Below are 14246 nucleotides of genomic sequence, written 5' to 3' on the forward strand. Positions count from 1 at the left end.
GCTGTACTTGTACTGGAACAAGTGGATGGGGTGCAACAAGTTGTGGAGCACGTGGTTTCAGTAATACAGAAAGTTGGCAGTTGACAAGCTTGAAAATTATGAAGGTCCGTTTAAGAATGACCAGAACATGCATCAGGAATAATAGAGAGCAGCTGTAGCTCTTCGCAGCATTTGCAACACTTAGTTAAGGGCTGATTTTTCTCTAGTAAGGAGTGTGTGTCAGGAAGGAGAGAGCATACTTGAGTTTGTATTGAACTGTGAAAAGCAAAAAGTGGAAGACATGCAGCATAGCATCCGAAACAGTAGCGTTTGTGCTAACCAGTGCCACTTCTTGACATAACGTGAAGTGAATCGAATTGGCTGAACACTGGCCTCTATCATCCATTCAGCAGGTCGGGCCGAAGATACTTGTCCTTTACACGGATGTCCCAGGTTCTCTTGCCATTGATAATCGGGATAAAGCTCAGGGTTTGAGAGAAGATTTGAGTGAAGAGTGAAGATTGATAAAGATCAGTCATCTCCTCTGGTTAGTTGTTTAATTGTCCACCATCATTCATGACTGGATGTAACAGGTTTGCATAGGTTAGAGCTGATCATTGGTTGTGTGAATGCTTAGCTCTGTCTGTCACATATTACTTTGCATGCTGTGTCTTGTGCTGTATGATTGGAGCTGTTGCTAGCATGCTGTCCTGCACTCGTCATTGAACTAAGGTTGATCCTTGGCTTAGCTTTGTGATCCTGGCAGAGTCAGTGGTGGGGGATGAATCTGTTGGGTCAGAAGATCACAGACTGTGTTTGAAATAACTGCTGCTGATGGCCCACACACCCCGTTAATGCACAGTTTTGAAGTGCTGGGTCTGTCCTGCTTCTCAATTTCATTTTTGCATGGTGATTGCATTGGTGACACTATCAAGGGTGTGCTCAATGTGAACATGAACATGAACCACAGTTAGCAACTGATTGGAGTCCCACACCAGAGGCACCTCAATTTGTTTTATCTGCACTTCACGTGCAAAGGAGAAAAGCAGAATGTTTTCACCAACATATCTTGGCCGGTTGCTATATCTTTAGATGGGAAACAAAGCCTGGACAGCATTAATCCAATCCAAAGTGTACAGATTCAACCTCAATACGAATCTCCTCTTGATCTTGGAATTAGTCAGCACTGATTTGGGGCAGCCCTGATTGGAAAAGCAACAAGATAAAGCTGTGTGAGGAAAGGAATTCCACACAGAAAGTTTGCCTCTTGAAGTTATTTCTCAGATTCAGTATTGTTTGGATATGCAGGCAGAATTTTGTCTTAATTTGCTCATCTTAATCTGTTACTGAACTATTTGGCCCATCATGTCTGTACTAGCTCACCAAATGAGCATTATGACCAATACCTATTCTCCTGGCTTTTCCCATATCCCTGCACATTGTTTCTATTCAAATAATGTGCAGAGATATGGGAAAAGGCAGGAGAATGGGTGAAGTGACTTCACTTGATGAAGGGGCAGTGCTCAGAAAGCTTGTGATTCCAAATAAACCTGTTGGACTGTAACACGGTGTTGTGTGATTTCTCACCTTGCCCACCCCAGTCCAGCATCGGCACCTCAGCATCATGCCTTTAGTAGTGAGCCCAGGATTCTCCATGCTTTATTTACTGCTGTGTCTGCCTTGGGTTTGTCAATGATCTATGCACATATACAGCCAGGTCCCACTGGACCTTCATATGCTTTCAAATAATACCCCAATTTTATATTGTCTGTCCATGACATTCCTATCAAAATGCATCATCTCACACTTATCTGCACTGAACTTCATCTGTTGCCTATCTGCCCACTCCACCCAGCTTGTTAACATCCTTTTGGTGTTCTACACTGCCCCCACAGTTTACAATCTTCCAAGTTGTCCTATCTATATACTTTGAAATTGTCCTCTATATACCAAGATCTAGATTATTAATATAAAATAGAGTCCAATCCAATAGCAAATGTTAAAGCAAATCAGTATGGTCAATGCAATAACTGATGGACACAAAACCACAGCATTAAAGGTGTGTAACATGAAGCAAGTATTGGTACCAGATTATTCTCCCAGCAGCCTCCCAACTCTGTAAAATTGAGCTCATCTAAAATACTGGTTCCTAACTCACACCAAGATCCACTACTCCTGTACCCACTGTACAGGCATCCAGTTCAACAACATGTTAATTTTAGAATTCTTATCCTTATTTTCAAATCCTTCCCTCTGTCTAGTTCTGTATTCTCCTCCAGACTTGTGATGCTCCAAGACCTTCCAAAGTGTCATCGTATTAGGCTGAATGCCCACCTCCTGTGCTACATGAGAGTCAACTCACCTGTCTGCCCAACACTTTGTCATTTCCACACAGATTATGTTACAGAGTTGGAATCCAGAGATCTGGGCACACAATTCAGAGAATGTGAGCTCAAATCTTACCAAGGCATTTGAGAATTTGAAATCAAGTTATAAAATATCAGTAATTTCTTTTTAAAAACCTGCTATGTTAGGTGACCAAGAAGGTGCTTAATTGGTTAAATAATTGGTTCACTGGTGTCTTAGAGAAGGAAATCGACTGGAATAAAAACAAATACTATGAATGCTGGAAACCTGAAACAAACACAGAAAATTGCTGGAGAAACTCATCAGGTCTGGCAGCATCTGTGGAAAGAGAAACAGAGTTAACATTTTGAGTCCATTATGACTCTTCCTCAGAACAAAAGAGCCGTACCAGACTTGAAACATTAACTCAGAGATAGCAAGAACTGCAGATTCTGCAGTCAGAGATAACACAGTGTGGAGCTGGAGGAACACGGCAGGCCAGGCAGCATCAGAGGAGCAGGAAAGTTTTCTGAAAAAGGGTGCCGACCCGAAACGTCAACTTTCCTGTTCCTCTTATGCTGCCTGGCCTGCTGTGTTCCTCCAGCTCCACACTGTGTTATCTTTGAAACATTAACTATTTTTTCCCAACAGATCCTGCCAGACTTGATGAGTTTCTCCAGCAATTTTCCATGTCTGTTTAAGGAAGCCTATTGCCTCTACATGTGAGTTGAATCCCACACGAATGTAATTGACTCTTAACTAGCCTCTGAGGTGGCCTTGCCAGCAGTTTTTAGAAAATCATTCCAAAGAATAACTTCATCCATGAACTCCGTAATGATTCTAAGAGAAAACTCAAAACCACCTCCTGGGGAAGTAACTAAGGGACAGATCTTGCCCGTGCTGGCCATATTCCAATACTTAACTAAAACAAAACTGGGTTAAGTGAGCCCTTATTATTAAACCTGTCCATTTTCCCTCATCATCCTCTAGCTGCAGTCTTCTTTGTGTGTCACTTGCTGTCTTCATATCATCAAGTAAGTACTCAAGACAGTAAGAAGCAGTGGCAGGCACAAGAAATGATGGATGCTGCCCAAAAGTTGGTGTTGTTAAATGTTATTCCTCCTCTTTCTTCAGGTACCTTGTCTCCATTTCTCAGTCAGTCACACACCTCAGTTTGAAAGATGAAGCTGCCTCTGGCAATTGGTTTAGTCCTGATAATGGAAGTTCTCTTGATGGATGGGATTCATGCAGCCAAAAGAAGACAAACGAAGATAAGGGACAGAATGATTGCAGGTAAGGAAAACTATTGAGAGATAAGAAATACAGTATGGAAGTCTGATATTCTGCCTAAAACGGTGAAGGCCTGAACCGATTCACTTGTAGACAGTGCGTTATTTTAAGAATCCTATTTTTAATCGAGCCCAGGCAATTGCTACAACTTGTTAGTGTCACATGTCAATGGATCATGTCAGGAGTAGAGGAATCCACAGTTAATTCATCTCACTTAGCTGCTTTTGGCTGGAATGAGAGGGACAGCAAGGAAGCAAAGAAATATGGACACATCTGCAGATTAATTCTGTGGCACTTCATATTGATATGATTCTGAGTTTAATTGGAATATTCCTGAGAGCTGTCTACCTTCCTCATTTCTCACTATCTGGGAAACAGCTGCGGATTAGAGAGAAAATGGTAGGATTTTCATACCCCCAACAAAAAAGAGATTTCCCCATGTTGAAGTATGAATAATTTTGTGAAGCAATATTCAAAATGGTCCTTTGTTTTGTTTTTATATTGCATGTTGCAAGTAATACTAGTTAACAGACTTGTGCACGTATGATATTAGGAACAGGAGTAGGTCATTCAGCCCTCAATCTGGCTGAGCCATCATGGATTGATCCAATGTGGTTCAAGTTAGAATTAGATTTTATTTTTTGTTTACCTAAGTATAGGAATACATGAGTACAGTGAAAAGTGTACAAATTCGCCATTCTCTGATGTCATCTTGGTTACAAAAACCAGAATATAAAAAACAAACTGAAATAAAAGAAAACCAAAAAATAAGAAAAACATGCAGATATTAAAGACTACGTCCATAAAGATATTTGAAGCCACCGATGCGGGCACCTGGGCCTAGCCAGGAGCTGAAGCCTTGGTCAGCGTGCAATTCTCACATCAATTGCCAGAAGGAGCTGCATTCTTGTTGCTGCTGACAATGCAACTGCTACCTCTGATCGCTGGAGGAGTTTTACCACCGTCATACCTTTACACTCCCTGGTCAATCAAGAACCTAGCATAGTCTTAAAAGTCTTTAATGAAATCTGCGTCCACTGTTTTTTGGGGAAGAGAGTTCCAAAGTAATAACCCTTGGAGAAAAGATTTCTCCTCATCGCTACCTTAAATGTGAGACCCCTTAATTTTAAACCGTCTCTTAGTTCTAGTCTCTTACAACAGGAAACATCTGTTCAGCATCCATTTTTTTAAGTTCCCTTAGGACTTAAATGTTTCAATAAGATAATTTCTCATTCTTCTACAGTATAATGGATATACATCCAAGTTATCCAATCTTTCCTTTAAGTTAAGCCCTTCATCCTTGGAATAATTCAAGTGAACCTTCCCTGAACTGCTTCTAATGCAATTATATACTTTCTTAAGTTATCAGACCAGAAGATGAAATCTCACTAATGCCAAGTACAACTGTCATAACAATTAGTTACTTTTATATCCCACTTGCTTTGAATAAATGACAAGCTTCAAACTGCCTTCCTAATCATTTGCTGTAACTAAATTTGTGATTTGTGTGTCAGAAAACCAAAGTATTGTAAGTAAGATAATATTTAGGAATTTGTGTTACTTGCCTAATTTATATTATTCATAACAACATAAAGATTTGGGCTATAACATTAAAACTTATGACTTTGTCAGGTAAAAATGTCTAAAATTACATATTAGCACACATTTATAATAGGAAACATTCCCAAGCTACAATGTTGTAAGGCTTACAGGAGGGGGAAAAAATGGTTGAAATTCTTATTTCTACTCACTCTGTGGCACTGGATATCAGGAAAAGGCTCATCAATAACGCCCCTGGTAATTTGTGCAATATAAAATAGTCGATGACAATAACTCTTTGCAGGAACAAATCAGAGCAACAGAAATTATTTGATTATTTGTATTTTATCCCTCAACACACTCTATTTATACAGGAATAAGGACTTAGTAAAACTTATTTTTTACAAAGAACCTTTTGTGACTCAAGGGAGGGCTCAGCAGAGGTTATTAAAGTTTCCAAACCAAGTAATAGGGCAGACAGCACGGAAAGGTCAGGAATCTAACTTCAGGCACAGCAGATAAGGGGACAATTATGAGAAGGGGGACAGTCAACACAGGATGAGGCTGTTATATTTAAATGCATGTAGAATAGCCTTTATTGTCACATAAGACTATTCTACATGTAGTATATGAAACGAGGTAAATGAGCTTCTGGCAAAGATTGAAATTAACAGGTAAAATGTTGGAAGTATCACAGAGATGTGGCTGCAAGGCGATCAGGGCTGGGAACTAAAGATCAAAGTCATTGAGTGTACTTAGGACAGAGATAGATAGATAAGTTCTTGATTGGTAAGGAGGATCAAAGATTATGGGGAGAAGGCAGAAGAATGGAGTTGAGAAAAATATCAGCTATGATTGAATGGCAGAGCAGACTCTATGGGCTGAATTGACTAATTCTGCTTCTGTATCTTACGGTCTCATTGACTTTAGGGCCTCCCAAATACATTGTAATCAGTGACTTACTTCTGTAATGCAGGGGAACGTAGCAGTCAATTTGCACACAGGAAGCTCCTGCCAACTGCAGTGTGATAATTAGATAATCAGTTTTTAGTAATGGAAGGATAAATTTAAGGCAGGACAGAAGGAGAACTCTCCTGATCTTTAAACAATTGTTTTGGAGTCTTTCACAATCACCTGATTGTTAGTTTTTCAGTGGATACATGTTGGCCAATTTAGGATGGATGAGATTTATTAATTGGCTGTCAAGTGAGATACGAAGGTCTGAAGTTAGAGAAAATCAGTAGGAAAACTAAATAAGTATTTCGTTTAAAAAAACTAAAACTTGGAATAAGGTTATTTGACCATTTCTAATTTTCTTCCCACCCACCCCCTTCTCCTGATGGTACTGCCTTTTAAGATTATAGATCTGACTTTTATGGTCTGTTTATTCAAGTTTTCCCTTATCTAATAGCAATGTAAACACCTAGCCCTGAAAAGTGATAGCCATTTCAACATACTCCTCAGGGCTCTTGTGGTACAGTGGTAGACTCCCTACCTCTTGGGCCAGGACACCCGAGGTCAAGTCCCACCTGCTCTAGTGGTGTGAAATATTTATTCGAAAATATGTAACCTACTCCTGTCAAAAGCAGGCTAGGCCCTGGATAGACTTAGTTCAGAAGACTCAAGAATGGACTCTTCATGTTAGAGGCCTATGTGTACCCAAAACATCGCCACATATATAACGAGGAGGGAACTGAGGAAAATGCAGAGCCTTCACTGGGACTTGAGACAAGGTCATTGCAGATGTGTCTTGTGGGGTAATGTCTAACCCACCACCACATGTGAGAACCATCTCGAGATCCATGCTCCAGAAGCCCACAAACTAGCAAACTCATTACTTCCAATGTTTACATTTGTAAAGCCTACCACGAGGGTGGGGGATGCAAGTGACCCTACTTTTGTTCTAGGGAAAAGAGGATTCAGAATCATGTGTGTCCTTTCCAACACACACCACATTCCCCATCCTTTACCGGATCTCTGCTCTGGATTCACCTCTTATTGATGTGTTCGCTTCCCCAGATTGTGCCCCCAGCAATGGTTGGCACATAAGGGACCTCTGCCTGAATCCTCACGCTTGTCGAAGGTCAAGAGTTGAGGTTCTAGGTCGGGGGCATCTCTGTGCGGAAGCTGAAGCGTGCCAGAACATAGAGTTCCAAATCAGTAGATTTCGGAACCTGAATAAATAATGAAATAATCTGTAATGCACTTGAAATGACTGTCATCTCAGTTCGCTCCAACAAACCTTACCTTTCATTTCAGATAGAAAGTGTACAACTGGTCCCATGGATCTGCTGTTTATTATTGACAGTTCCAGGAGTGTCCGCCCCTTTGAGTTCGAGCTGATGAGGAACTTTGTGATTGACATGATCAATTTCTTGAATGTGGGACCTGATGCTGCCAGGATTGCTATGATCCAGTACTCCAGCCAGATCCAGAATATCTTCTCCTTCAAGACCTTCCAGAAGAAAGCTGACATGATCAAGAGTATCAAGGAGGTGATCCCATTGGCCCAGGGCACAATGACCGGCTTAGCCATCAAGTATGCCATGAGTATTGCTTTCACTGAGAAAGAGGGTGCCCGTCCCCTGGTGCAGAAAATCCCAAGAGTTGCCATCATTATAACAGACGGGAGGCCCCAGGACCGGGTTACTGAGGTGGCAGCGGAGGCTCGGGAGTCTGGTATTGAGATCTATGCCGTCGGGGTGCAGAGAGCAGAGATGTCCTCCCTCAGAGCCATGGCCTCTTTGCCACATGAGGAACACGTCTTCCTGGTTGAGACCTTTGACCTGATTAATCAATTTGCTAAGACCTTCAAGGACAAGCTATGTTGTAAGTGATAAAAATACCTCATCTCGCGAGCTCTTTGCCACAGTGAGGGAGGCCAGACCATTGTATGTCTCTTTGCAGTAGAAAGTTAGCAGCTTTTGTTGTGTGTTCCCCCACTGAAAGAGCAGCTCAGTGAGTCTCTATCCCCTGCAAATTGTTTCCCTTGCCATCAATGTACCTGCTTCCACCAGGCATTGCATTCCAGTTCCTAAGCAATTGAGATCATAAAAATGTTTTCCCTCATGTTGCCAATGCTTCTTGTGCCATTTATCTTAAGTCACTGGTTGATCCTAAGCTGCATTGATAGTTGTTTGGTTGTCCAGAACTCAAGTAGTGCTGAAAAAAGATACATCTTCTCAAAGCTTTACATTTTGTACTCGTCAGGACAATTTGCAAGATCACCAATGTGAAGGGAAACTAATATCTATACTGTATGATAGAGGAGCATTAATTGGTTGGTAAGTAGAAGTTGCCATGGAGAATGCTCTCAAACTTTGACAAAATCTGTCTTGTTTCAGCAAAACCCTAGCTGTAATATTAACCTGTATTTGACACTCTATTTAGTATTTTTTGAAAATTCACTTCTGAAATGTGGGTGTTGCCGGCCAGGCCAGCATTTATCGCCTGCCTGTAGTTACCTCTGAGAAGGTGGTGGTGAACTTCCTTCCTGAACTGCTACAGTCCATGTGGTGCAGATATAGCCACACTGCCACTAGGGAGAGAATTCCAGGATTTTGACCCAGCAACACTGAAGGTACGGTGGTATATTTTCAAGTCAGGTGGTGAGTGGCTTGGAGGGGAACTTGGAGGTGGTGGTGTTCCCATGTAATTGCTGCCCTTGTATAAGACATTTTGCTACATAATGACCAGCAATTGTACCTGACTAATACCTCAAGCTGTGTATTAACCATAAGACCATAAGACATAGGAGCAGAAATTAGGCGATTCAGCCCATTAAGTCTACTCCACCATTCAATCATGGCTGATAAGTTCCTCAACTCCATTCTCCCATTTTCTCCCCATAACCCTTGATCCCCTTGATAATCAAGAACCTATCTATCTCAGTCTTAAATGTACTCAATGACCTGGCCTCCACAGCCTTCTATGGCACTGAATTCCATAGATTCACCACTCTCTGGCTGAAGAAGTTTCTCCTTTTCTCCGTTCTAAAAGGTGTTCCCTTTACTCTAAGTCTGTGCCCTCGGGTCCTAGTCTCACCTACCAATGGAAGCATCTTCCCAACGTCCACTCTGTGCAGGTTATTCAGTATTCTGTAAGTTTCAGTTAGATCCCCCCTCATCCTTCTAAACTCCAATGAGTATAGAACCAGAGTCCTCAAATGTTCCTCATATGTTAAGCTTTTCATTCCTGGGACCATTCTCGTGAACCTCTTCTGAACCCGCTCCAGGGCCAGTACATCCTTCCTGAGATAAGGGGCCCAAAACTGCACACAGTACTCCAAATGTGGCCTGACCAGAGCCTTATAAAGCCTCAGTAGTATATCCCTGCTTTTATATTCAAGTCCGCTCAAAATAAATGCCAACATTACATTTGCCTATACCAGTCTATAAGAATTCAAGTCCTTTGTTCACCAATAACATTCCTTGTACGTTGTGTCTAATACAGTCACTGGGATACCCTGCACACACTCGGCCATGCTCCAAAGTAAGATTGCCACTTCCTTTTAAACATACTGTACCTAGAATTCACAAGCATTCTGTGCAGGATTGAAATAAATTAGGGGAACATTGTTCATTTGTGTATAATGCACACTGGTCTTCTTGAGACCCATAGTTATGTGTTACCTTGCACAAAACTCTTGAAACTTCAACACTTCTTATTCACTCATTTTGCTAGTAACCCAAATTCAATTTTGACTTGAGTCCTTTTCCTTCCAGCTCAGGACCTGTGTGCTAATGTAAATCATGGTTGTGAGCAAATCTGTATCAGCACACCTGGATCCTTCCGCTGTGCGTGCCGTGAGGGTTATGTGCTGAACCCAGACAAGAAGACATGCACAGGTACACTCGGGTGATATTTTATTTCGAGAGGTTATAAACTGATAATAAAATGCTTCTTCAGCTGTTAACAAGCCGGTTGCAAGTTACAGAAATGAAAGGCATGGAATCCAAGTATCCAAATTAAATTGAAACTGCCGTGACTGAGTTGTGAAGTTCTTGTAGCCAGAATGCTGCACTCATTTCAAAAAGCAAATAGAGTCATAGAGTTGTACAGCGTGGAAACAGACCCTTTGATCCAACTGGTCCGTGCTGACCTGATATCCTAAACTAATCTAGTCCCATTTGCCTGTGTTTAACCCATATCCTTCTAAACTTTTCCTATTCATATATCTGTCCAGATGCCTTTTAAATGTTGCAATTGTACTCACCTCCACCACTTCCTCTGGCAGCTCGTTCCATACACGCATCACCCTCTGTGTGAGAAAGTTGCCCATCAGTTCCTTTTTAACTCTTTCCCCCCTCACCTTAAACCTATCCCCTCCACCCCAGCTTTGGACTCCCCTACCCCAGGGAAAAGACCTTGGCTGTTCACCCTATCCAAGCCCCTCATGATCTTATAAGCCTCTATAAGGTCACCCCTCAGCCTCCAATGCTCCAGGGAAAATAGCCCCAGCCTATTCAGCCTCTCCCTATAGCCCAAAATTTCCAACCCTGGCAACATCCTTGTAAATCTTTCCTGAACCCCTTCAAGTTTAACAACATCCTCCCTATAGCAGGGAGACCAGAATTGTACGCAGTATTCAAAAAGTGGCCTCACCCATGTCCTGTAAAACTGCAACATGACATCCCAACACCTGTACTCAACACACTGACCAGTGAAGGCAGGCATGCCAGACGCCACGTTCACCACTCTGTCTACCTGCAACTCCACTTTGTTAAAATTTTCTATGAGGAACTTGAGTCTGTGGTGCACTCGCATGACGTTCAAAGGCAGCACGACAAGGACACTCTGAAGGGTTCAACTAGACATTTTGACATTGATCCTGAGCATTGGGAGAATCTTACCCATGATCGCTGACACTGGTGTGACCAAATAACAAAAACATTCAGCCTCCTTCTCTATGTATCTGAGGCAGATAGAAAACACAGGGGCAAGAAATCCTGAGCCAACAACTAGCCCAAAGCTCAGTTCTCTGTAGTGCCCTGAACTGTTTACAGGACAGACTTGGAAAACGTAGTGATTAAAATAAGAATTGTAACGGTGGGAGTGAGAAAAGAGCATAGTGGTAGAAATTTCTAGATTGTTTTGGCCTGTGAATGTGTATTCCTCCATAGCCATTGACCTCTGTTCCTATGGAGACCATGACTGTGAGCAGATATGCATCAGCTCTCCAGGCTCATGCAAGTGCGGTTGTCATGAGGGCTTCAGACTGAACCCAGACAAGAAGACTTGTAGTGGTTAGTATTTTAATCCTATCTGTTCTTAATACTGTGCATCCTGTTTTGATCCCAGCTGAAGATAATGTTTGACAAATGAGATCCCAGAATGAAATATAACTTGATAAATAACATATTTTAAGTTGGTTCATGCAGTGCATAGACAATGAGGTATTTTCACATAAAATTGCAAATGTTTGCTAAACAACAGAATGGTGAGTTTATTTAAAAAATACAAATAAACGGAAGTATATATAATAGTTAGAAAGATCTTAACACATAGATTAAAACAAAGTTTCAACCTGATTCCCAACACCATTCCATTACGGTTACTAAATCCCAGACAAATAAACACTCCTGTTTCAGCTTTACTTAACTGAAGCTGTTCAATTTATTTCCCTTGAACAGTGGAGACAATTTATGATTCCACTCCAATGGCATAATCCTTTTACAATTCTAATGTCCTAAATGTACTTTAACAACTTGAAGATTTTGAGGCAAACTTCTCCTGGCTTGGAAGGTTCACAGAGTAGAAAAACTTCTGCTGAAGTTGCTGATTCCGCTGAACGGAACCAGGAAAACTTGGTTCCTCTGCTGGAAGAAACTATACTATTGTCTGGACTGAACTCTGGATTCTTCTCAACTTAAAGCTTTGAACATTCTGTTCTAAAGACAACAAAGGAGTGAAGTTTTAAATAACTTCATATCATAACAGTTAAACAGACCTTATTCACACTCCAAGAGCATTTCCATCTACTCTGTAAAGCCATAGCAACCTTAAAATAAGGTTTGTTTGAAGTCAGCCCAGAGTTCCAATGGTCCTGTTCAATCTGGAGCCCACTTATTCTCGAATCATGCCTTGCTCCCCCTCACCGTCCCCCAACCCCCACACTTTCCATTCCCTAAGACTGGATCTGTAAGAAGTGAGAATGCTGTATTTGGATCTCGCCTGAAGTTTTTGAAAAGCTCTGGAGATTTCTGCAAAAATCAATACAGTCATTACAGAACAGAAGGAAGCCATTCAGCCCATTGAGTCAATACTGGCAGTTTTTACAACAGTCCTGTCACTCCCCCACTCAACACCAGGCAAATTTGTTTCCATTCGGTGTCCATCAAATTTCCTTTTGAAATCCTTTAAGGAAATCAGTGAGATGAAAAGCTACACAAAGCAAGCAAGTGCTACCTATCCTTGATGTCAGCACATATTCTAAACTATTGGTCCTTTTATCCTGTAGCTGTCAACCACTGTGCCCTGGGAGATCATGGCTGTGAACATATCTGTGTAAGTACGCCTGGGTCCTACCACTGCCGCTGTCGACCTGGGTACACTCTTAATCAGGACAAGAAGACTTGCTCCGGTTAGTATTCATTGATCTGTAATATCATTCTCACCCAAAGTTGTAGATTGAAAATTACTCAATACTGGAGGGGCTAGAGGTGCCCCAAATCCTATTGTTTGTTTCTACCAGTTGGCAGGCACTTCCTGCTGCTTCGGTACCCATCTCATCTTTGGGTGCAACTCTCCAGCAGTTATTACAGGTAACAAAAACAAAGTTGCTGGAGAAGCTCAACAGGTCTGGCAGCATCTGTGAAGGAAAAAATGGAGTTAACGCTTCGGGTCCAGTGGGCCTTCCTCAGAACTGGTTATTACAGGTATATTGGGTATTAACAGGCTTCATTGGCCAATGACAATTTTCCCTTCATAGCATCATATAACATGGAAACAGAATCTTTGGTCCAACCAGTCCATGCCGACCATAATCCCAAACTAAACTAGTCCCACCTGCCTACGTTTGGCCCATATCCAACCAACCCTTTCCTATTCATGTCCTTACCCAAATGTCTTTTATATGTTGCAACTGTACCCACATCCACCACTTCCTCTGGAAGTTCATTACACACACAAACCATGCTCTGTGTAAAAAAAAACAATTGCCCCTCATGTCTTTTTTTTTTAATATCTTTCTCCTCTCACCTTAAAAATATATACGTTCATCCTGAAATCCCCCACCATAGGAAAAAGACACCTGCCATTCACTTTATCTACATCCTCCATAACTTTATAAACCTCTATAAGGTCTCCTCTCAATCTCCTTTACTCCAGTGAAAAAAGTCCCAGCCTATCCAGCCTCTCCTTATAACTCAAACCCTCCATTCCTGTCATTTGTTTGAGGCTTTTAAGTCATTCAATTGGTTTTTAATGCCACTCTCCGCACATACAAATTTTAAAATTATTCTAAGTCACACAAATCTTTTTTGCCTATCCAGTAATGATGATGTCAACCTAGGAGGTTGAAATTAAGGCCCAACATCTCAACTGAAAGGTGGCACCTCCAACATGTCAGCACTCCTCCCTGACTTGCAGCAGAGGGTCAGCTCAGATTTTTGTCTTGGAGTGGATTCGAACCTACGATCTTCAGTCTTAAATTCAACAGTGTACAGCAATGATAACTTGCATTTATACAGTGCCTTTAAATTTAGTAATCCTCACAAGACTTCACTGGAGATTTAGAACAGGTGGCCAAACACTCGACCAAAGATAGAGATTTTTAGGAGCTACTTTGAAAAAGAAAGATATGTGACTTTACAAGAGCTCCAAAAATGCTTTATAGTCAATTAAGTACTTTTGAGGTAGTATGTATTGTAATTTAGAAAATGCAGCAGCCAAACACAGCAACAAATTAGCACCCAGCAAGGTCCCACAACACCGATGACCAGATTATCTGTTTTTGTGATGTTGAGTGAGAGATAAATATTAGCCAGGATATCATGATGAGCCCTTCTCACCTTCAAATTATTGCCAGGGGATAGTTTTCGTCCATGTGAAAGCAATAAGCAGAAGAATGTCTCACCAGAGAGACAGGACCT

At 41.5% G+C, this 14246-nt stretch overlaps 1 protein-coding gene across 3 annotated transcripts in view; it reads left to right on the top strand.

The window, feature by feature from the left end:
• matn4 (matrilin 4) overlaps positions 1-14246 on the top strand; it is a 57160-nt gene that overhangs the window by 26641 nt on the left and 16273 nt on the right. For 2 of the 3 annotated variants that reach the window (XM_048608483.1, XM_048608485.1), the window contains exons 2-5: positions 3460-3618; positions 7414-7983; positions 9879-10001; positions 12614-12736. In XM_048608483.1, the coding sequence (XP_048464440.1) occupies positions 3507-3618; positions 7414-7983; positions 9879-10001; positions 12614-12736 (928 nt within the window). In that variant the 5' untranslated portion in view covers positions 3460-3506. Of the gene's footprint in view, positions 1-389; positions 527-3459; positions 3619-7413; positions 7984-9878; positions 10002-12613; positions 12737-14246 lie in introns of all 3 variants that reach the window. The other variant, XM_048608484.1, reaches the window with a different exon arrangement.

Source organism: Rhincodon typus, chromosome 19 (genome assembly GCF_021869965.1).
Source record: "Rhincodon typus isolate 14 chromosome 19, sRhiTyp1.1, whole genome shotgun sequence".
Classification (NCBI taxonomy): domain Eukaryota; kingdom Metazoa; phylum Chordata; class Chondrichthyes; order Orectolobiformes; family Rhincodontidae; genus Rhincodon; species Rhincodon typus.